The 21,595-nt window shown below is 45.7% G+C and overlaps 2 protein-coding genes across 2 annotated transcripts in view; one reads left to right on the forward strand and one right to left on the reverse strand.

Moving 5' to 3' along the window:
- Window positions 1–267: 267 nt before the first annotated feature.
- On the reverse strand, window positions 268–9,853 carry LOC138952669 (ADP-ribosylation factor 6-like). The gene is made up of 3 exons (XM_070324367.1): window positions 9,434–9,853; window positions 1,972–2,103; window positions 268–1,561 (listed from the first exon to the last, which is right to left on the reverse strand). The coding sequence occupies exons 1-3, from the start codon at window positions 9,705–9,707 to the stop codon at window positions 1,401–1,403; spliced, it is 567 nt and encodes a 188-aa protein (XP_070180468.1). The 5' UTR covers window positions 9,708–9,853; the 3' UTR covers window positions 268–1,400.
- A 177-nt stretch (window positions 9,854–10,030) lies between these two features.
- Window positions 10,031–21,595, forward strand: part of LOC138952667 (nuclear RNA export factor 1-like) — a 35,890-nt gene continuing 24,325 nt past the window's right edge. Inside the window, exons 1-7 of the mRNA XM_070324365.1 lie at window positions 10,031–10,170; window positions 10,774–10,972; window positions 11,620–11,791; window positions 12,033–12,224; window positions 12,672–12,902; window positions 14,467–14,684; window positions 21,431–21,467. Coding sequence (XP_070180466.1) covers window positions 10,107–10,170; window positions 10,774–10,972; window positions 11,620–11,791; window positions 12,033–12,224; window positions 12,672–12,902; window positions 14,467–14,684; window positions 21,431–21,467 — 1,113 coding nt within the window. The 5' untranslated portion in view covers window positions 10,031–10,106. The remainder of the gene's footprint in view (window positions 10,171–10,773; window positions 10,973–11,619; window positions 11,792–12,032; window positions 12,225–12,671; window positions 12,903–14,466; window positions 14,685–21,430; window positions 21,468–21,595) is intronic.

The following is a 21,595-nucleotide window of genomic DNA, read 5'->3' on the forward strand; positions in this document are numbered from 1 at the left end:
TCACTGTGCTCTCACCATGTTTTAGCCACCAAGGAAAAGGAGCATTTAGCAGCAGTGGCGGTTTTCAAACCTAACGACTGTACACTGACATCATGTTAACAAAGTCTGCATAAGAGAGTTTATATGTGCGTGTGGGCAGAATATACTGTCTTTTGAAAATAGTTGGCCGTGTGTATGGGTCATTAATGCAATGATTGCTGGATAAGCCGTTACGTGACTCAAATGATGTGCCTACATTAAAGCAAAACTGCAATGGATAATGAACACAATGTTGTGGTCAAAGACACAAGCCACATTTTGTTTCTCTATATTTATGTGCAGAAAAGAATTGAAGGTTATTTACATAATCAAGGTAACAGCAAAGTTTTTTGTTTGATTAAAATCATCACAAAATGTGACATAAAACGAGATAACAACCATACACAAGTAAACCAAAGAAAACGTTTCCTGACAAAAGGTTTGTACCACAGAACAGACAAGCTATCGTAATACATCAAGCTCGGGACGGAATGAACGAATACATACATTTGAACATTATTACAAACGCATGAAAAGGTTTCACCGTTTAGAAAGCACATGCGTTGGTGCATGTCGGTCAGTGTCAATGTACTAAACAATAAATAGGTAGCGGTCACACAGGAAGTGCGAAAGCCGAGTGTAGATATGTAGCTTTACCAAAGTGCCTGAGATGTGAAGTAAGGCCTATCATCCATTTCTTGGTCACAACTTTCACTGCATGTTATTTTTCACCAGTACCAACCAGCTCCTCTGCATGGCTCACTTTGTATTTCTCTCAGAACCTAAAATTAACAAAGTGAAGGTTTCTGATTTTGTTTCTAAAGACAGCCATTTCCCTCTGTAAACTATCATGTAAATGCTTGTATGACTGTGTTTTAATTTTAAATGTGTCAAGCGCAAAGAGCATAATTGTAAAGTTATGATGTTGCGCTGTATAAATGCTCATTTATTATTATTATTATTATTATTATTATTATTATTATCACAAAACTCTCCAGAATTTTACGGGCACCATTTGTATTTTTAGCATGTACTATGCATAAAAAGCCTGACAGCTTCCCGTCGAGATTGAGATATTTGAAATAAGCCTAACCCTTATTTGATTTTTATAAAAACTTCCACTGGTTAAAGCAATATTTCTTCAACTGTCCAAGCTGCTTATTAAGTTGTGTTTTTTTTTCTAATGTAGGTGAACCTCTGACTTATTGAAACATTCAGAGCTCACACATATTTCTGTGTCTAAGCCAAAAATGTAAAAGTCAGTTAAACCTGTTTGGAACAGGAAGGTGTACGTTGGTGTTAATATCATAATCCTTGAGTCAGCACCAGCTACTCAGAGCTTTTCCTTGTCTAGCACTACACTAAGAAAGACACGGCTAGGGTTAAGCTGCAGGTCCAGTATCACAGATCATTTCTTCCAGTTGCAAGAGAGCGTCTGTGAGATCTCGCTGGGAGAACATGTGCACGTCACACACGGCCCATTTGGGGGGCAGAGACACATGCTGCTGTAGCTGAGGCTTCAGACCTTCTGCTGACAGCGTTTCTGAAACAGCCAACAAAACAGATTCAGGATTCACGTATGTTAAATTTGTACAAGTTAAATTTCGAAGTTCCTCAAAACTCTATCTCTACTTCACTTTTTTTCCCATTTCTTCAAATACATGCACAATATTGCATCACCTCACTTAAAAGGGATACTTTAATTCTGGAGGTCGAGTACTTTACAAAAACAAAACGCAGCAAACGAATACCCTTTTTCAGGACAAATATCTTATCTGAATTCTGTACCCTATATGTGCTTTGCAGTTTTCTTTTAAGCTGCTTTGGCTGTCTAACAAATACTGTCAGAAAACTTTCTCTTGCTTTTACTGTTTCAGATTCTTTTCCCGTAATTTTGAGACATTATTTAAACCTATTTTAACCTGTCATATAACATTAACAAAGCGATCTTACCTCCATCAGTGGCTTTGTTAACCAGAACCATCAGGGGCAGACCACTCAGGTCTCTGTCTGTCACCAATGACTGCAGGTCGGCCAAAGCGTCCATGGCGTTTCCATTCACTGCATCCACCACATACACCAGGCCTGCACAAACACCAGCACTCTTTAGAAACAGTCAGTGTTTGGAATGACATGAAAATATTTCATTACAATTTACCAAATTGTGTAGGATATGGGATTTTTCTCATCTTTTGTCTGTTTATATTCCAGTTTGGTGTATAGTTTCTGTTTTCCAGACCTGATTTACCAGGTCATGTTTGATCTTTCTCAATACATGGCCACGTTTCCTTCAAGGTAACAATGGTTTCAACATGGTTTTTTAGACACAAATCACAAAGCAAGGTTGCCATTGTAAAGCTAGTAAAAGCATGGCATCCTTTTTTTCCACTTTGGAGCAGAATCTTCACTGTGATGCCTGCTACTGTTATTGGCGTCTTGCTGTGCCCCCTCTCTTCCAGAAGGCAAAAAACCCAAAAGGTTGGGTGACCACAACATAATTGTCACTCAGTTTACTTTATGTTCCAAGGGAAACAACTTATTAAATTACATATTCCTACTCCGAATCACATGTAGCATTGACACAATCGGAGATGCTAGGTTCTGAAAAGGCTAACCGTCTAAGGGAAGCAACCCCAACCACAAAAAGTGTAAACGTAGCCTTGGTAATGACCATACACCCGGGGAGTTACCTCCCATCGTGCATGCCATGTCACTACTGCTACTGAACACGTGGTTCATATCATTCGACCTTACAGCTTTCGAGGGAGCAGGTTGTTGATTTTTCGCGTTCCAAGCCTGCGTCTTCCGTTGGTCCCGCTGTCTGTGGGCGACGTCACCTTGTAGGCTTCTTTGACGCTTCCGGCCGAGACGTTGTCTAGGGCGGATGTTTTGCTTCTTCGTCTTCTACCGCTGTGGTGGGCGATTCAAGTAAGTCGAGCTGGTCCACAGGCCCTCGTGAGGCCGTCGGACAGTCCCTGCTGGGACACAGCTCTTTTCGGCGGGTTCACGACCCGCAAACCCCTGTTCGGTCGCACCCTGGCTTCACTGAAGACCATTGTGTGGCTGAGCAATGGCGGCAGTTGGTTCCGGCTACTTCTCCGACGTACGCACCCGCTGGGGTCGTTTCCGGAGTTGTCTAGCCGTTTCCGACTGCTGCGCTTCCGGCACTCGCCGGAAGCATAGGTCCCCCGATGTACGCACCCGCTGTGGTCGTTTCCGGGGTTGACCAGGTCCCCCGATGTGCGCACCCGCTGTGGTCGTTTCCGGGGTTGACCGGACGTTGCCCCCCGGGCATTCGTCCTCTGTTCAGTCGCACCCTGGTTTCCTCGAAGACCATTGTGTGGCGGAGCAGTGGCGGTAGCCGTTTCCGGCGCTGCGCTTCCGGCACTCGCTGGAAGCATAGGTCCTCTGACGTACGCACCCGCTGTGGTCGTTTCCGGGGTTGACCGGACGTTGCCCCCCGGGCATTCGTCCTCTGTTCAGTCACACCCTGGCTTCCTCGAAGACCATTGTGTGGCGGAGCAATGGCGGTAGCCGTTTCTGGCGCTGCGCTTCCGGCACTCGCTGGAAGCATAGGTCCTCTGACGTACGCACCCGCTGTGGTCGTTTCTGGGGTTGACCGGACGTTGCCTTTAGGGCATTCGGGCTTCCGGCCTCCGTCCTCGCATTCGGCGCTTCCGCTTTTCGCGGTCTCGTCTGGTGCTTTCCGGCTCCGCCCGGATTTACTGCTCCTTTCGCTTCCACTTCCTCCCGGATGTCGGTAGCTGAGGAGCAACGCCAGCCCTTCGGGCAGGTGGTGTCTCAGCTCTGGCCGATGTAGTCAGCGTTTCAACCTTCGGTTGTCGCGTCGACTGCCGTTCCGGTTCCTGCAGCTGCAGACTTGCCGTCTTTTCTCTCTTAGCCTGATCGAGGCATGAGTTAGGACGACGTCGGGGGGGACGGATTTCCGGTTTTCCGGTTATGCCGTTTCACCGGCCTTCCACCAGTACGTGGACTTCGGTTTTTTCGCCGGTCGTGTCGGACATTCAGTCTGTCGTCAGCGATTCCACACGTGCTGGTTATTGGGAAAAAGGCTTAACGCTGTCCTCTAAGCTGCGGCAGAGGTCACGTCGAAGGTTTTCCCGGGCGGGGCTTCGGCCTCCTACACTTCCTGTCTGGAAGCATAGGTTCTCCATCACAAGCGCACGTAGTGGCTTGTCTGGGGTTGACCGAGGACTGGCCTACGGGCGTTCGGGTTCCGGCCCCAGTCCTCTTCTGTTCTGTCTCACTCTTGTTCCGTCGTGGGCATTTGTGTTTCACCAGTGCGGCAGCCGTTGTCGGCGTGGTGTTTCCGGTTTTACTGGAAGCATAAGTCCTCCATTTCAAGTACACGTTGCGGTTTTGACTGGAGTTGACAGAGGACTGGCCTACGGGCGTTTGGGCTTCCGGCCTCAGTCTACTCTATGCATCTTTCGCTTCCGTTTTTCGCGGTTTTGTCTGCTGCATTTCCGGCTCTGTTCGGATACACTTCTCCTCTCCCTGACACTCCTTCGGAGGTCGGTGGGTGAGGAACAGCGGCTGGCCTACGGGCATTTAGGCTTTTAGCCTCAGCCGGGGCAGTCTTCACTTTACCTGTTGGGTGTTGCGTTTACTGCCTAGTCAGTTCGGGTGGCCCTGGACGTTTCCCCTATTCACGACCGTCAGTAGGGGGATAAGTCAGGTCTTTTTCCGGTTGGATGGTTTTCCGGTTTCCGGTCATCTCATTCATCAGTTTACCACCAGCAACTGTGACTTCGGTTTACGTTCGTAGCTGAGCTATTCTGTTTCTCAGTCTTTAGTCAGCAATCGAACACGTTCTGGATTTCCGTCGCAGCTCAAGCTTCGGCTCAGGATTTCCCTTGGGTGCATCGACATTGGTGGCTTCCTTGTTGTCGATGTCGGACTTCCGTTCCGTGAAGATAGGATGTTTTTCTACTTCCGGTTCCTTAGTCACCTTTTGTAGGTACCACGGTTTGCAGGTTTTGGCTAGGCCATCTCCTCCCGAAGGTGGTATCTCTAGTGTTTTGGTTCTGCCGCGGTTTCTACTATGGTTCAGTTCCGGAACATGCTCAGCCTTGGCTGGCTTCGGCTACACGGGCTTCACCTTTTGTTCCTTCTTGCTTATTCAGCCTTTGGAACTTGCCTCCTTTCTCTACTCTGTTGGCCAGCCCTTGCTTGGGTGAGCATGGAGCAGATGAGGCTGCCCTTCCTTCTCTACGCTCGTACGGCGGGTGTCGGAGGGACTCGTTTCTTTCGCATTCTCAGTTCCCTGAACAGTCAAAGAGAGTCGCTTAAACTTGGCCTGCAGTAGAGATTCAGTCGAGTAGAGATCACCAGGTCTCTGACTGCTTTACAAAGGTTGAAGGAAGGTAGGGCTAGCATACTCAGAAACATGCTTAGCAGAAGCATGCTCATTCCTCTGGTTAAGCTAAGCTGGCAGCCAATAGGCAGCCTTGGCCGGGCAACAGCCATTCCACGTTGCGGCGATGGTGGTTGTTGCCTTCCCGTTTCTTGTGGCTTGTGGGGTTCTCTGGCTTCAGGTTACCCCTGTTTGGCCACAAACGTTCGGACTTTGGTCCTTGTTGTCTTTCATCGAGTCGGACTCTGTCTTTCTCTAGTGATCAGACGCGTTCTGGTGTTTCGTCCAAACTTAAGGTTCACTTGAGTTGGCCTCGGAAGTTACATTCAGGTTTTCCTGAGGGGGCATTGTCTTGGACAATGGATGTTTGAGGAGTAGTTCTTTGTGGCTTTCCTCCCCTCTCTCAGGTTTTGGCTACTCTTCTCCTTCGGGCAGAGGTTTAGTTAAGGTTCGGTTCCTGTGACTTCAGTCTTGGGCCTTTCCTCTCTTCTTCCTCATCTTAGTATGAGGCGAGTCCGGATGACGTCTGTCGGGTCGGGTTTCCTTACAGTCGCCCGGCTACAAAAGGCAACTTTGTCTAGGGCGGTTGTCCGTTTTTCTCCGCGTTGGACTCTGTCTTCAGACAGGGACAGACGCGCTCTGGGTTTCTGGCCAAACTCAGGTAGGCTCTTGATTTGGCTAGGAAGTTAACTGCCTGTTTTTTCCCTGAGAACTCTGGTTTCGGGAGTCTTATGGCTGGCTGGCTTCACGGTTTACGTTTACCAGTCTTGGTTTTCTGCTTTCGGTTTTTGATTCACTCTCGATTACCGTCAAGCAGACTGTTTTGGGAACATTCTGGCTTTTAGCCATTTTGTTTATGGTTGCCAGTCACATCGGTTTTTGACCACCGTGGGTCCTCACTTCCGGTAGCTTACGCACAGTCGTAAGTGGCTGCTGTCGGGTGCTACCTCTCTCCCTGCGTTCGCAGGGACTGGTAGGGGATAACTGGCGACCTTCTATTTGTGAGTTTTCTCTTCGAGGTGGACTCTGGTACTTAGTGCTTGGATGTCTCTCTCTCGCTCTTTCGTGGGGATTGGTCACTCTTATTTTGAGCTGACTTCTTTCTCACAAGCCTTTTGGGCTTTACTACATCCCAAGGTTTGCAGACTTTGGCATGGTTGTCTTAAGGTCACCGCGGGGGTTCGTCCTTCTCAGTTGAGGGGACAACCTTACGCACGGATCTTCTCAGGACATTAGCATTTCCTTCCAGAAAAGGGGGGGGGGGGAGCTTGTCTTTCCCTTGGCTCGCCAGGGTTATTAATCCAAGGCTTGGGTCTATTCCTGTGCTGTTTTTTACGGCTAGGAGATTGGAAGAAGTGCTGAGCACAGCTTTCTGGATCTCTGAGGTTGTCTCTTTCGCTTTGCCTGAGATACTTCTCGGCTGTCAATCAGGACTTTCCTTGGTTCCCTCACTGCCTGTTGGCAGTGGGCCAGCCCTGGCAAAGGCTTTTGAGTGGGTTAGATTTTCTTTCCCACTGGGACCGCCCTGATTCTTTGGCAGCGGTCCAGGTTTTTGGCAAGGTTTTTTGAGTGAGTTAGATTTTTCTTTCCCACCGCCTTGTTTTTGTAATCTGCTACATGTGATTCGGAGTAGGAATATGTAATTTAATCGAAAATTTTATTGTAAATTTTCATTTAATAAATATACCTACCCGAATCACATAGTATATTCCCTCCCGCCAACCCCGCTTTTGATTTGGAGAATTTATTCTTTAGGTCGAATGATATGAACCACGTGTTCAGTAGCAGTAGTGACATGGCATGCACGATGGGAGGTAACTCCCCGGGTGTATGGTCATTCTGGATCTGGATCTGGATCTGGATCTGGATAACCCGCCTGGGTTGGTGGTTGGCGGGTGCGCCACAGAAGCCGACGACGACTATCAACGTGACGTTTTTTTTGGGTGTGCGCATCTAAAAGAGTCTTAAAAGTTCACTGTACACAAGGTGGATATAGTGTACAACTCCAGCTGGTCTTCTTGCTGCTGTACTTGCGGTTTTAGTCCGTTTGCCCTAGAATGTAGGCTTTTCAAGCACAGTTAAAAAATGCTATGTTACAATGTTAAAAACTGGATAAAAACTACTGAGGCTCTCACACTGGTTTCTGCCCCCCTAACGCCGATGAGAAGGCGCTGGGCGTGGTCAGGGTGACGGTGGCTTCGCTCAAATTGTTCCACTCGATCACTGTCTTTATAAAGAACGAGTTCCTGTATTGATCAGTCTTTGAGGTAGGAGCTTTGAAACAGCGGCTGTTGTTGGTTGCCTGTCTCTGGAGGATGTTTTGGCTCTCATACCCCTCGTAGGCTTTAGGCTTGACTCGGCGCCGAGATACGCTCACCGGGGTGAGGAAGGAGTCAGGGGGTAAGGCAGGTACAAGTCCATTGATGATTTTGAACAGCATCGTCAGGCGAAGTTGCTGACGGCGTTCCTGGAGTGTAGGGAGTTGGAGGTACTCTAGCATCTTGGTGACGCAGCCTGGGTCCTTGGACACGTAGTCTTTCATGATGAACCTAGCGGCTAGGCGTTGGATGCGTTCGAGTCTCTCAACGTCTTGTTTGTAGTAGGGGTCCCAGACCACCGCCCCGTACTCAAGGGTGGACCTGACAAGAGTGATGTAGGCAAGGCGACGGCACTCACGTGGGCAGTTCCGGAGGTTCCGGCGTAAGAAGCCCAGGATAGATCCTGCCCTCTTGCAGAGACTGGTGATGTGGGGGCCCCACTTCAGGTCGGCTGAGATCTGTATGCCGAGGTACGGGTTCTGTTCGACCTGTTGGAGGATGGTGTCTCCGAGGCTGTAGAAGTAGTGGGATGTGGATCTGGTGGAGAGGACGTAGCACTTCTTAGCGTTGAACCTCATCCCCCACTGGTTTGCCCACTCTTCCAAGCTCTTTAGGTCTGCCTGTAGCGTAAGGTGGTCCTGAAAGGTGCGGATCTGGCGGTAGAGGAGACAGTCATCCGCAAAAAGTCTGACAGACGACTGGACTGAGTCTGGGAGGTCGTTGATATGGCACAGGAACAACAACGGACCCAGCACTGTGCCTTGCGGGACGCCGGACTCGACCTCTACCTCTTCAGATGCCTCGCCCTCCAGTACAACCCTCATCTTCCGCTTGGTCAGGAAACTGGTCAGCCAGTTGTGGACACTTCCCCGCACACCGTAGTGGGCCAGCTTGTGGAGTAGTTTCTTGTGCGGGACAGTGTCGAAGGCCTTGCTGAAATCAAGGATGGCGACGTCAGTTTGGTGGCCAGCATCATGGGATGACAGAATGTCCTGCATGGTGGTGAGCAGCTGGGTTTCACATGAGTGGCCGGTCCTGAACCCATGGTTGCGGCTGGATAGCACTCCATGTTGTTCGAAGTGCTTGTGAAGATGGTGGCAGATGATGTGCTCAAGGAGCTTACAGGCGACCGAGGTCAGGGATACTGGGCGGTAGTTTTCAGCTTTGTTCCTATCTCCCTTCTTGTAGACAGAGGATATGTTCGCTGATAGCCAGTCTTTCGGGAGCTCGCCTGACTCGATGGAGGTGGTGAATATCGCCGTCAGGGGTGGGGCAATGGAGTCAGCGCACGTCTTCAAGATGCGGTTTGGTATGCCGTCTGGTCCCGATGCTTTGTTGAGCTTGAGGTTCCTCAGGAGTTTTGCAACACCTTCGGTAGTGATGGTAATCTTCTCAAGCGGGGGGACTGGGGTGCCTTTCAACTCTGGTGGAGGAGAGTCATCACGCTTCGTGAAGACGGACTGGAACTGTTGTAGCAGTATCTTGGCTTTGGAGGTGCTGTCGCTGTGTAAGGAGCCTTCTTTGTAGAGTGGCGAGACTCCAGCGTTGTCCTGTCGGAGTCATTACCAAGGCTACGTTTACACTTTTTGTGGTTGGGGTTGCTTCCCTTAGACGGTTAGCCTTTTCAGAACCTAGCATCTCCGATTGTGTCAATGCTACATGTGATTCGGGTAGGTATATTTATTAAATGAAAATTTACAATAAAATTTTCGATTTATACCTTGTGTTCCCAAGTAATAACTCCGGCGCCTGTGGATCATCTTTCCGCTGATGTCCCACATGTACATGGGAAGAGCTGATGTTGGCCCATAGATTTTCTCCACGTTGAACATAGCAGCATCAGTAGGCAACGTTTTCACCATGTTGCTCACCCCCAAAGACCAAGAGTACACCACATAAGTCTTTCCCACACTACTAAAACCCAACACCAGGATTTTGACGCAGTTTTCAGATACATCTAGACCGCTGCTCACTCCACAGACGTATGCACCCATACCATTATTACAAAAAGAACTGTACTCTGTGCCCTCTTCGTCAGTTTTTCACCAAAAACATGTCCTCATAATTATTGTGTGCTTGCCATCCATAGCAGCAGCAGACGCAATGGTGTTCAAGGGAGTTAACTCCAGTTATGGAGGGAGAAGCCATTGCGTCTCTCGTTTTTGCTTTCTAAAGTAATCATTGCAGAAAAAAAAGGTGGAGATTTTTGTGAGGTACTATTCTAAATTATAACAAGTCACGCGACTAGAAACTCTTGTGAATGAAAGTGGACCGACATATTTTTTCGGGGGAGGGGAGACGAGGTGTCATTCCTTTGCTCACTCTTTTAGAAGGGAGTTATGATTACTATTGTCCATCGCCATTTTGATTGAACTTCAAGAAATCACGCGGACATGCAGCGTTCTGCCAACGAATTTGCCATTACAACTGGTAGAGATGGATCCCGCTCATTTGGAGGTATATTATGAAGAAATTTGGAATTTGAAAACAACCAAGTCGTGATTAAACTTCTTAATATGTCGTTCCTGACAACTGACAGTCTATCAGAAAGATAAGACCTAAGTAGATCTGACTGAGTTCGTGGTCAATTTTGTGGATGAAGTGTCAAGTCCAGAAAAAGAAATCGGGAATTTCAATAGTAACTAACTAGTAATATGAACCGGCAATGTTGTAGAAGTAACGTCATTTCTTAGAAGTATTTTGAGAATCTTTCAATCAATCGTTGAATCGATGTGCTTGCTGATTTTCCCTGCATGCGGAATTCTGAAAGTGAAACTGAAAGAAACAGAAAACCACATCCTGGTCTGAAATTGAAGAGAGTATCGTTAAAACTAAATGAAACCCCCATTTGATATTTAAAGCTCTTGCAACCTTCGATTAGTTAATTTTAAGGAATGATTCATTGTGCATATTAATTACTAGTAATGTCCTACTCCTCCTAGCCTAGATAAAGACGGGAGCATCTATTTGAGAAATTCATGTGTATTGGTTGGACAACATCTACAAGATATTTTGCTGTGCTGATAGTGACAAAAGTTTCACTGCATGTTATGGCTGCAGATCATGATGACCGCTGGGCTCCGCGAGGGCGAGGCAACAACCGTCGCAAGTTCAACAACAAGTCGTGGAGTCGAGGTTCGTACCGCGGCAGGGGGCAGGGCGGAGGCTACAAGAACCAGGCTGGCGGACCTGTGGACACAGAGGGGGACGTCATGATGGGCGGGGATGCTGAGCACGCTCATGGTTCTCAACCAAGATTGTAAGTGTCCTTGTTTCATAATACCTTTACTTAAAGTTATAAATCTTATAATCAATTTTATGCATAATTATAGTTATACCTCAAAATCACAGTGAGATTTTTGTTGTTGCTAGAGTTATAAATACATTTTTCAGTAATTATTCAGGGGGAAGAACTAGAAGTCGGGAACATTGTAGTATCTCAGGTACTAGGTATTGCTTTTGTCAGGGCATTTCGTTTTAATTGTGATCATCAATGTTTATCAATGAGAGCTTGCTTTCAAACTTGAAAGATTTTCCAAAGTTTATGTTTGTAGCACTTTTCAATGACACTGTGTACATCACCGCATGATGTATTTTCCACCCAAATGAAGTTCATGTTTTGAACATTCTGTGTTTCTGTTAAAGTGTTTGCTGCAATGTTATATGAAATGGAGACAGTTGTGTTGAATGAAGGAGGAAGTCTTGCTGCCGTAAAAGCTTGCCATTATCCTTCTTTGCTGTCAAGTGACTGCATTCGCAAGTGTAGTTTTGAACATTGAAAGGTAGCACAGAAGCTTTTGTTTTGCGGTTACATACACTAACATCACATGCTTGTATTTCCCAAGCTGTCGTTCCAGTACTTGAGTTACACTGCCACAGTGATTTGTGTTGTTCCTTGTTGCGCAGTAACCCGTATGGTGGTCGCCCCAAATCACGGCGTGGCAAGCGAGGCGACCAGTACCATAGGTACCCCAGAGACAACAGTCAGCGCGGTGGTGCCGGGGGAAAGCCGTCCACTCGACCTCTCCTGCCCTCCTCACACTCACACCCTGGAAGCAAGACTTGGTACAAAGTCTCCGTAAGATTCTCATATCTTTTTTATCTTGGGAACTGTCTGTGTTCTTCCTAATACATAGCCTGAACCTAAAGCATGTAAAACAACAATGTTTTCCATCTGAAAAGAACTAATGGTTCAGCGTTGATGCTTTGACGGTACTTTCTAATTGCAGGATACATTTGATTGACCCAAAAAAGCATAAGATCAGGAACATGGTTTTTACACATTGTATGCATTGTATGAAAGTGTGATGTGCTTTCAGATCCCCCATGCCAAAGAGACGGACAAGGCAACACTGCTGACGCTGCTAGGCAACCACGCTCCAGGCAACTTCCGCCCCATTCAGTTTGGCTACAAGGGGGAGATGGCCGTCTTCTATCTGGACGACCGTGATGTGGCAAACCTCATGCGGGGCGTCAGCCGCAGAATCACGCTGCCCGGATCCAACTTTAAGGTGTGTGTCTTGGTCATTCTACTTTACTGTAGGAGGGTTTCTCTGACGGTGGGAGAGGGTTTAGGTGATTGAATCTGCCTTATCTTTTCTTTTTAGAATTTGCACAATGTAGCTTGGTAGTTTTTTCCTTTTACTTGCTTAAACTTAGAGGTCGAGGAGGAGGGTGATTACATTTATTGGAAATAGATTTGTCATGAGGTAAACGATCGAAGCATAAGTCAATATTTGAAGATCGCTTAGAATTTTGAGTGACAACAGAAAAATAATGGGAATGACATTTTACAATTGGGATTGTACTCGACAAAGAATGGATTGTGAAATGTGTCTTGCAACATCCAAACTTTCACCAGTGTTTACCTGGAGTGGATGTACTCTGTGTATGCAGTGAGCCCCAGTGTTTGTGTGCTTGTACAGCTGATGATCAATGTAGTGTTTGTGTGTGTACAGCTGATCATCAATGTGAACATGAGTAGCCCCCCCTTCCCGGTGATGAATGAGGAGAACTTGGACAAGCTGAAGGTTGTGATGAGCGCTCGCTACGACCCCTCGATCAAGACGCTGGACCTGACGTCGCTGTACGAGGACCGCGCCCTGCAGCAGGAGGGACTCTACCTGCCCCTCAACAGGCCTGTCATCGCCACGTGCGTCGCCAAGATCATCCAGCAGAATATACCAGAGGTCAGTTACCTCATCACTTGATGGGATATATTTGTATAACTTGGTGTCAGATCATCAAGCAGAATATACCAGAGGTCAGTTCCCCCACCACTTGATAGGATATACTTGTATAGCTTGGTGTCAGATCATTGATAGGATATACTTGTATAGCTTGGTGTCAGATCATCCAGCAGAATATACCAGAGGTCGGTTCGCTCACCACTTGATAGGCTATATATATATATATACTTGTATTGCTGGGGTCAGACCATTAGGTTCAATATGCAAACAAGCGTAGGTCCTTTCAGGTAATGTGGGATTTTCAGAGGCTGTCGTTTTAAGGTTCAACGCACCAGATTGTGCGGCTGGTTTGTTCTCTACAGGTACCTGAAGTCAGCTGACTTAGTAGGGTAGGGCTTTGTTAAAGGGTCAAATGACTTGACACTGCTGTTGTTGTCATTAGCTCTGGGTGGAGACAGTGGTCATACTGCAAGTCTTCTGACCAGTATATATATGTGCTGCTTGTTTCAGCTGTTGAGCTTTTCTTTCTCACAAGTCTTTCATACACGCATGCAGAAAAAAAAGAGAAAAATGTGGGTAGTGTGGTACTGTATGGTAGCTCCCTTTCCCCAGTGAGAAAGCAACCCAAATTGACATGATGGTAAGCTCACAGGACGATATGATCCAAATACCAAATACATGATGGTAAGCTCACAGGACGATATGATCCAAATACCAAATACATGATGGTAAGCTCACAGGACGATATGATCCAAATACCAAATACATGATGGTAAGCTCACAGGACGATATGATCCAAATACCAAATACATGATGGTAAGCTCACAGGACGATATGATCCAAATACCAAATACATGATGGTAAGCTCACAGGACGATATGATCCAAATACCAAATACATGATGGTAAGCTCACAGGACGATATGATCCAAATACCAAATACATGATGGTAAGCTCACAGGACAATATGATCCAAATACCAAATACATGATGGTAAGCTCACAGGACGATATGATCCAAATACCAAATACATGATGGTAAGCTCACAGGACGATATGATCCAAATACCAAATACATGATGGTAAGCTCACAGGACAATATGATCCAAATACCAAATACATGATGGTAACCTCACAGGACGATATGATCCAAATACCAAATACATGATGGTAAGCTCACAGGACGATATGATCCAAATACCAAATACATGATGGTAAGCTCACAGGACGATATGATCCAAATACATGATGGTAAGCTCACAGGACGATATGATCCAAATACCAAAGACATGCTAACACTTGTGGTGCCTGAGGTGTTTTTACGCACAGCTTTTTCATACATGATAACATATTTGTGGCGCCTGTTGTTTCATCTGTTGAGCTGTTTTTACACACAGGTTTCTCAAATGAAATAACATATTTGTAGCGCCTGTTATTTCATCTGTTGAGCTGTTTTTACACACAGGTGATACCATATTTGTGGCGCCTGTTGTTTCATCGGTTGAAATGTTTTTACACACAGGTGTCTTACACGTGATAACATATTTGTGGCGCCTGTTGTTTCAGCTGGTGGGTTTGAACCTGAGCAGCAACCGCATGTTGTCGCTGAGCTCGGTGCAGGAGATGGTTCAGCGGGCGCCCAACGTTGTGTCGCTGGACCTGAGCAAGAACCAGCTGAGGGCCGTGGAGGAGCTGGACAAGCTGAAGGGCTGGCAACTGACGGAGCTGGTGCTCGACAAAAACCCGCTCTGCGACAGGATCCACGGCCAGACTGAATATGTCAGGTATTGTCCGCCCATAACTTGATCAAAGGTGGAGTCGACAGAACAAATTTGACAGTTACCTGTTGGGTTGAGAGCTATTACAGTGGGGCCAGGGTAAAGGAAGGGAGGAGAGCCATGTACTCCCCTGTTATATTGTGCACTACCAACTTTCACAGCAACATTGAGAGAACTATCAAACAGAGTAGGGGGGATCCCCGTTTTTATGCCATGTTCGTCAGTCATTACAAAAGACAATCGACTTTTTAAAAAGAAAAGGCACTTTCAGGAACATTAATTTCAAAAGCACGCTGCTGTGGTAAGAGATTGTAGAGGAGGTTGTTATTGTGTAAATGAAGAAGTGTAGGGGGTTGTAACTGGTGTACTGTTGCTGTGTGGTTGTGTGAGCAGCAGGCTGGGAGCTGGGGGCGGTGAGGAAGGCTGATGATCACGGTTGCTTCCTCGCTCTCTGCTTCCACATCACTGCACTGACATCTGATGCTGCTTTACCTGGCAACACTCATCCCTTTCCTCGGCCGTCTTACTAGTCCTTGTCTTTTTCTGGCCAGTCTCATGTGTTTAGCTTGTATGCTGGGTTTTTAGCTCAGGTCTTCTATGCTCAACTTGACAGTGCTGTTTGTCAACACGGATATGAACTGGGCAAAGTCCACTTCACGAAGCTTGCTGCATAAAGTATTGGCACTGATTTTCACTAAAAGACTTCAGTCTCCATTAAGGAAGGCCTTTGCTTTGCTACAATAACATGGGTGCAACTCTGCCGGCTACACGCCGGCAGCCGGTTTTTGGTTTCATCGGCTGCCGGCAGTGCCAATTTTTGAAAAGTTGACGATAATAAAAAAAAACGCGTTAAAATCGGTCAACATTCACCGATTCTCTTTCGTTTGCCGATCGTAGTTTTTGCGCTCTCCTGTCACGGAGGAAGGTTTTTTTTGGCATTTTAAATACTAAAAAAGCTTCAGCTTAACCACCCAGACCCCCCCAACGGGGCGCTGCCCCTGTACCCCAGGCCCCTGGACCCCAACTTTTGCAGGTTTTTGGAATTTTCCATGTTGCACCCATGCAATAAGGAGTCAAAGCTTGGAGCATTTACTCCAATGCAGAATTGAAAGTTGAATTTGATGGAGTCTATTTAATTATAGCAGGATGCGTTGGTCTGTGGTGTCTTAGACTTCTCTTGGCCTCTGGTGCTTGTTGCCGGCTAGTCCGATACCTCTTCTTCTTTTTTTCTTTTGACGATATGTTTTTCTGGCGTCCACTGTGGTGCCCTTAATATGTTCATGAGGACAAAATATACACATATTTTATTTTATTTTATTCTTTTTTCCGTCTTTCTTTATTTAAATTTTTTAATATTTATATATACATTAGTTTATCGTCCGTTTTCTCTCTGCCAGTACCACAGTTCTATAGCATATGATTTTGGTGATCAATAAAATATTTTAATACAGAAGCAGAAAGGGATATTTCCCAGAAGACGGATTCCATTTTGAGTTGATGCCATCTTGCCCTGGTTTCCCGTCGCGATATAACCTTGAACGGTTGAAAACGACGTTAAACACCAAATAAAGAAAGAAAGATCTTGCCCTGGTTTGTGCAGAAAGGATTGGCAGGGTGGGGGATAAAATGTGGACCAGAGAATGAGTTGTGTACATTTTCACACAATTTGATCAGTGAAATAAGAGAACAAGCAGCATGATTGTGCTTGTGACACATGGAAGTAACATCACACACTGGAGGAAACCGGATGGGTTGAGCTCTGTAGGTATGTGACGTTCCTTCCATGAGTATCAGACCAACAGATGTTCCGTTGTATGTCTGATTGTGTGTGAGTGTGTGTGTCTGTCAGTGTGTTTGGCTGTAAATGTGAGTGTATGTGTTCCCGGGGGGGGGGGGGGCCTAGGGGAGATAAATTACATTTGACTGTTGAGGGATTTATGAAGAAGTAGATAACAGCTATCTGAACCGATTTTGCTTGATTTGATGCGGTATATAAACTGGTTGTGTGTTGTAATTGAAACACTGGATCATGGTAGTGGTGGCCTGGTGATGGGAAGTGTTCAAGCATCCAGAGTGTGAGTGTTACCAACGACGGGTTTGATCCCTCACACCAAGTGAGGTGACGGCCTAACAGGGACACGGAACACTGACCGCCTCGGGGGTCTGGCACACATCATGCGCACATACTGTGTCAGTGTGTGTGGTCACCATGCTGACAAGCTGGCACCAACAGGCACTGGAGATGGTTCAATCATTCTGGACATTGGACACATAGCAGTAGGGATGTAGGGCTGGCCTCAACATGGGTTCAGAGGTATCACCATTGCCTGAGAAAAGTGATACCCGAAAGCCACAAGTATATCTTCCTCATGAATTTCGTTTGTTGGTTTGAATTTTAGGTCAGTTTTCAGTGTGTCCAACCCCGACTCAACCCCACCCCCCATTCACATCCACATTTCCAAATCCACAATGACAAACTTAAATGGGAAAAAATATTAGTAAAAAAGAGGAGCTGGGCTGGCTTGACAGCAAAAGATCAGTGTTGTGACAGTCACTTGACCTTCTGGCTGAGAAGTCTACTTGAAGTCTTGGTCACTTCCACACTTCTTGGAATCCCAGTTTACTTTTTATTTTTGTTTGTCATTCTTACTTTGGTCCCTATTTTCTGTTTTTGTTGATGTTGACAATGATTGAACCACTGAGTGCAGGTGCACTGAAGCAGGCTGGTGACAAACACGTACATGTGGCTTTGTTCGCTGGCATACTGCCGCACAGAATGCAAAACGCATTGCGTCAGGGTGCAACTTGATCATTTATTGTGTTGTGACAGTTTTAGGAAGGGTGTTATTTCCTGTTTTATTTAGTTGTACGTTGATAAACGTCTCGGGTATTTTGTGAAGCACAATGCATTATTGTATTGATTGGACAAGACTGGGACCATGTTAGGTTTGCAAAAAGTCCCATGCAGTTTAGTTAGGACTTTGAAAAGAATGAAAGCAAACCTGACATGCAGTAGATAGTCACTTTGTTTTTGTCATTATCTTTTGTCCTTGATTGGTTAGGCCAATTGTGGTACTGAGCTTGATAAGTCATATAGGGAACAGTATACATTGTGCTCAAGTGATTTTAATCATAGTTGTTTGATCATGATCTAATTAACCTAGGAAAGACATATCAGTTTGTATTGTCAAGCTTTTGTTAGATTATTGCCTTACAATATATGGAAAGGGTTACAGATTGTGTTTTCTGTTCGATGCTTCACCATCACATTGAACATGTGACGCTTCATAATGGGATGCAGATAGTGATAATGAAGAAATGAAAGAAAGATCAAGCACAAAGCATTGTGACGCTGTGCTTAGATAAATAATTAGGAGGAAGAAAAAAAAGAAAACACAGACGCGCAATTTATTGCATCAGTGTGCTGCATTTTATGACAGAAAGCAGAGAAGTTGTATGTACATTGTGGAATATATGCCAGAGAAGAAAAGCACAACGCATTGTGACGGGGTGCTGTATGACATAATTAGAACATGATTACATAGCTGTAGGTTGTATAGACAGAAGCACAACGCATTGTGACGGGGTGCTGTATGACATAATTAGAACATGATTACATAGCTGTAGGTTGTATAGACAGAAGCACAACGCATTGTCACATGTGCTGTATAATATATTCAGAAAATGTTTGCATGTCTGTATTTGGTATATAAAGAAAACATAAAGCACAACGCATTATGACGGGGTGCTGCATCTGATAATTAGAATTTGTACAGGCGGTATAGACAGAGGCACTTGTAACACATTGTGACGTGTGCTTTATAGGATAATTAGAAACTATTTACAGGGCTGTAGGTTGTATAGACAGAAGCACAACACATTGTGACGTGTGCTGTATAATATGTTCAGAAAAGGTTTTCATGTCTGTAGATGGTAGTGTAAAAGGAAAATGTAAAGCACAACGCATTGTGATGGGGTGCCATAAAAGATAATTAGAAAATGTTGACGTGTGCTGTATAAAATAATTAGAAAACGTTTACATGGCTGTAGTTTGTATGGACAGAAGCACAACGCATTGTGACGGGGTGCTGTTTAAGATAGTCAGATAATATTTATATATCTGTAGGTTGTATAGACAGAAGCACAACGCATTGTGATGTGTGTTCTATAAGAAGTTCAGAAAAGGTTTACATGGCTGTAGAAGGTATAGAAAGAAAACATAAAGCACAACGCATTGTGACGGGGTGCAGTGTTAAGTTTATTGATAAATTCGTCACAGCTGAAGGTAGAGAAAGAAAACATAAAAGCACAACGCATTGTGACGGGGTGCTGTATAAGGATAATTAGAAAATGTTTACATGGCTGTAGTTTGCTATTATTTTGGACTGGTTTTTTTTCTCTTATTTTTCTATAAATTGGTTTGCCAATAACTTGCTTAACGGCATTTAGGAATGCTGGTAACATGGTCTTTCAAAAACTATCTTGCGACCAACGCACATAAGCGGTGCTAGTGCGCTGAAGCACAAAGGCCTGAGAGTGAGGATGGTGTGGAATGCTTACCATGACCTGGGCAAACAGCAGGCACAAGCTGATTGTAAAGTGTGTGGCTTGTGGCGCCCACTGCACTCCTTGTCATGACACCTGGTGTTGAGACATGAGTGTGTGTGTCAGTGGAACCCCCGTTTTAAGACCTTGCAAAATCTGAGAAAATGAGGTCTTAAAAAGAAGGGAGTTTTAAAATGGAGGTCAATTTACACAGGTTATGAAGAGGACATCTTCTTCTTCTTCTGCGTTCGATGTTGAACAGGACATGTGAAAAAGGATGGTCTTAAAAGGGGGTTCCACTGTATCCTTGTTACTCCAATTAGACTTGGTGACATTTGAAGTGGGTTGAGCGGAGGGAAGGATTGTTTGAAAAGCTTGGCAACATGTTGGCTGTACATGAATGAAGCAAATGTGCTCTTACAGTTTTATTGTTTGGGTAGCATCACTGGTACTTGAATATTTTAAACGTCATGATTGACTTCTGGGAAGAGGGGTCCATGTGTGTGTCTGCATAGTTGTGAGTGCGTACGTCAGCATATTTGTGTGTGTGCATGTATAATTTCAATCTGCTTAAAGACTGGTTCCTGTCAGTGTAGCCTAGTTTAAAGTTTTGACAACATGCTTTTATGCAAACCTATGCAAGGTGAAAGTTTTTTGTTGTGTCAAATTGTAAGAGGAAAGTTGGGCGGCATACCCAAAACCATTTGCTCTAGCACTGTGAGGGCTGATTTGTTCAGCGTTGTCAGGTCTGATTGCTTTTTAAATGCAGTTAATTTCATCTGTGTTTGTGTGATAGTCAAGTTTCCCTTTTATAGAAGACTTTCATAGGAAGTTAGTGAGGTTTGTGGCCCATCCTTCCCCACCCACCTTTACTCCTTTTCTCTTTAAAGGCTCCTTTTGTCACTTGTGGGAGTGCTATCCACTCTGTACTCAATAATGTCAACTGTACCGTTCCTCTTTTCATCTTGTCACTACTACACGTATGTTGCTGTCTGTAACAACTCTCCCGCTTCTTGCTTCTTTCTCAAGCCCCACTTCAGTGCTCAAAGTTGAGCGTGAAGCAGAACTGCATTTGAACGCGGGTTAGCATACTAGCAACAGAAATTGTGATCTTGGCAGAAACTGATTCTTTGAGTCTGAGGCTGCAATTGCATGGGAAAGTTGATGTCCGTGTCAGTTTGATCTTGTCAGTCAGGTGAGGTTTGTGGGTTGTCTCATGATAACTCATGGAAGAGGAAGTCAGAGTTAGGCTGAGGCTAGTCAATTTGTAATTTGACGAGAGTCGTGCCTCATCTCAGTGTGATATTGTTAGAGGCTGCACTTCCAAGCTTGGCAACTTCTTCTTCCCGTTGCGATATAACCTTGAACAGTTGAAAACGACGTTAAACACCAAATAAAGAAAGAAAGAACTTCTTCTTCATTTCTTGTAAGACCTCAGAGCAGGTGTCATGTGTGTGTGGCCTATTGCGCGTGAGAGGAGGTTGTTGTTAGCCTCTGGCTGTCTACGTGGCCTATTGCGCGTGAGAGGAGGTTGCTGTTAGCCTCTGGCTGTCTACGCATCAGTCTGTGTCCAAGCTGCTTGCATAGAGCTCCAGTGTGTTCCCTGCAGTGCCGCCAGCCCAGGTTAGCAGCCATGCTACAGGCAGTGCCGCCAGCCCAGGTTAGCAGCCATGCTACAGGCAGTGCCGCCAGCCCAGGTTAGCAGCCATGCTACAGGCAGTGCCGCCAGCCCAGGTTAGCAGCCATGCTACAGGCAGTGCAAGCTGTGACTGTGGTGCTGTCACTGTCAGCCTGGCTGTCTGCCTGCTGTCACTCACCTTGTCTGCTGTCACTCACCTTGTCTGCTGTCACTCACCTTGTCTGCTGCCACACTTGTTTCTGTCTGTCTCGCTGTGCCCTTTACTTCACACTCACCTGCCGACTTCATTCAGGTACGTCTTGCGTCTGAAGAAGGGAGGCTTTTACCAGGTTACCTTAATAATTAAGCATGAGTAATGTAAAGATGTATGGTTGTGGTGTTTGAAAGAAGCCATGACTGGTCTATAGAGCGACAGTGGGAGGATGTTGAATGCATGGCTGTGGCAGGAAGGATTTGAGAACGGTACTGCTTGCAGTATGTGGCATTTTTGGTGTAGTTGTTTATGGTTGACCAATGTTTTGCTGCCTTGTGCTTCTGTCCCTGTGACGACGTGGTGACTGTGTTCCAGTGCTGTCAGGAAACGCTTCCCCAAGGTGGTCAAGCTGGTGAGTTACCCTTTCTTCTGGTTACCATGGGGCCCACTGGCCTCTGTACATTGCAACACTTCATTCTGCTTACGTTGAATAGACAGGCTTTTCTTGCAACAGAAAACAAATGCCAAAATGAAATGGGG

The sequence above is a fragment of the Littorina saxatilis genome, linkage group LG17 (genome assembly GCF_037325665.1).
Source record: "Littorina saxatilis isolate snail1 linkage group LG17, US_GU_Lsax_2.0, whole genome shotgun sequence".
In the NCBI taxonomy this organism is placed as follows: Eukaryota; Metazoa; Mollusca; class Gastropoda; order Littorinimorpha; family Littorinidae; genus Littorina; species Littorina saxatilis.

Bases quoted from the DNA above. Each gene is read 5' to 3' on its own strand.
- LOC138952669 (XM_070324367.1), bottom strand. From the start codon at position 9,707: ATGGGTGCATACGTCTGTGGAGTGAGCAGCGGTCTAGATGTATCTGAA. The intron at 2,104-9,433 runs GTATAAATCGAA...GTGTTTGTGCAG, and splicing joins TTATTACTTGGGAACACAAG to GCCTGGTGTATGTGGTGGAT. The intron at 1,562-1,971 runs GTAAGATCGCTT...TGGCTGTTTCAG, and splicing joins TAACAAAGCCACTGATGGAG to AAACGCTGTCAGCAGAAGGT.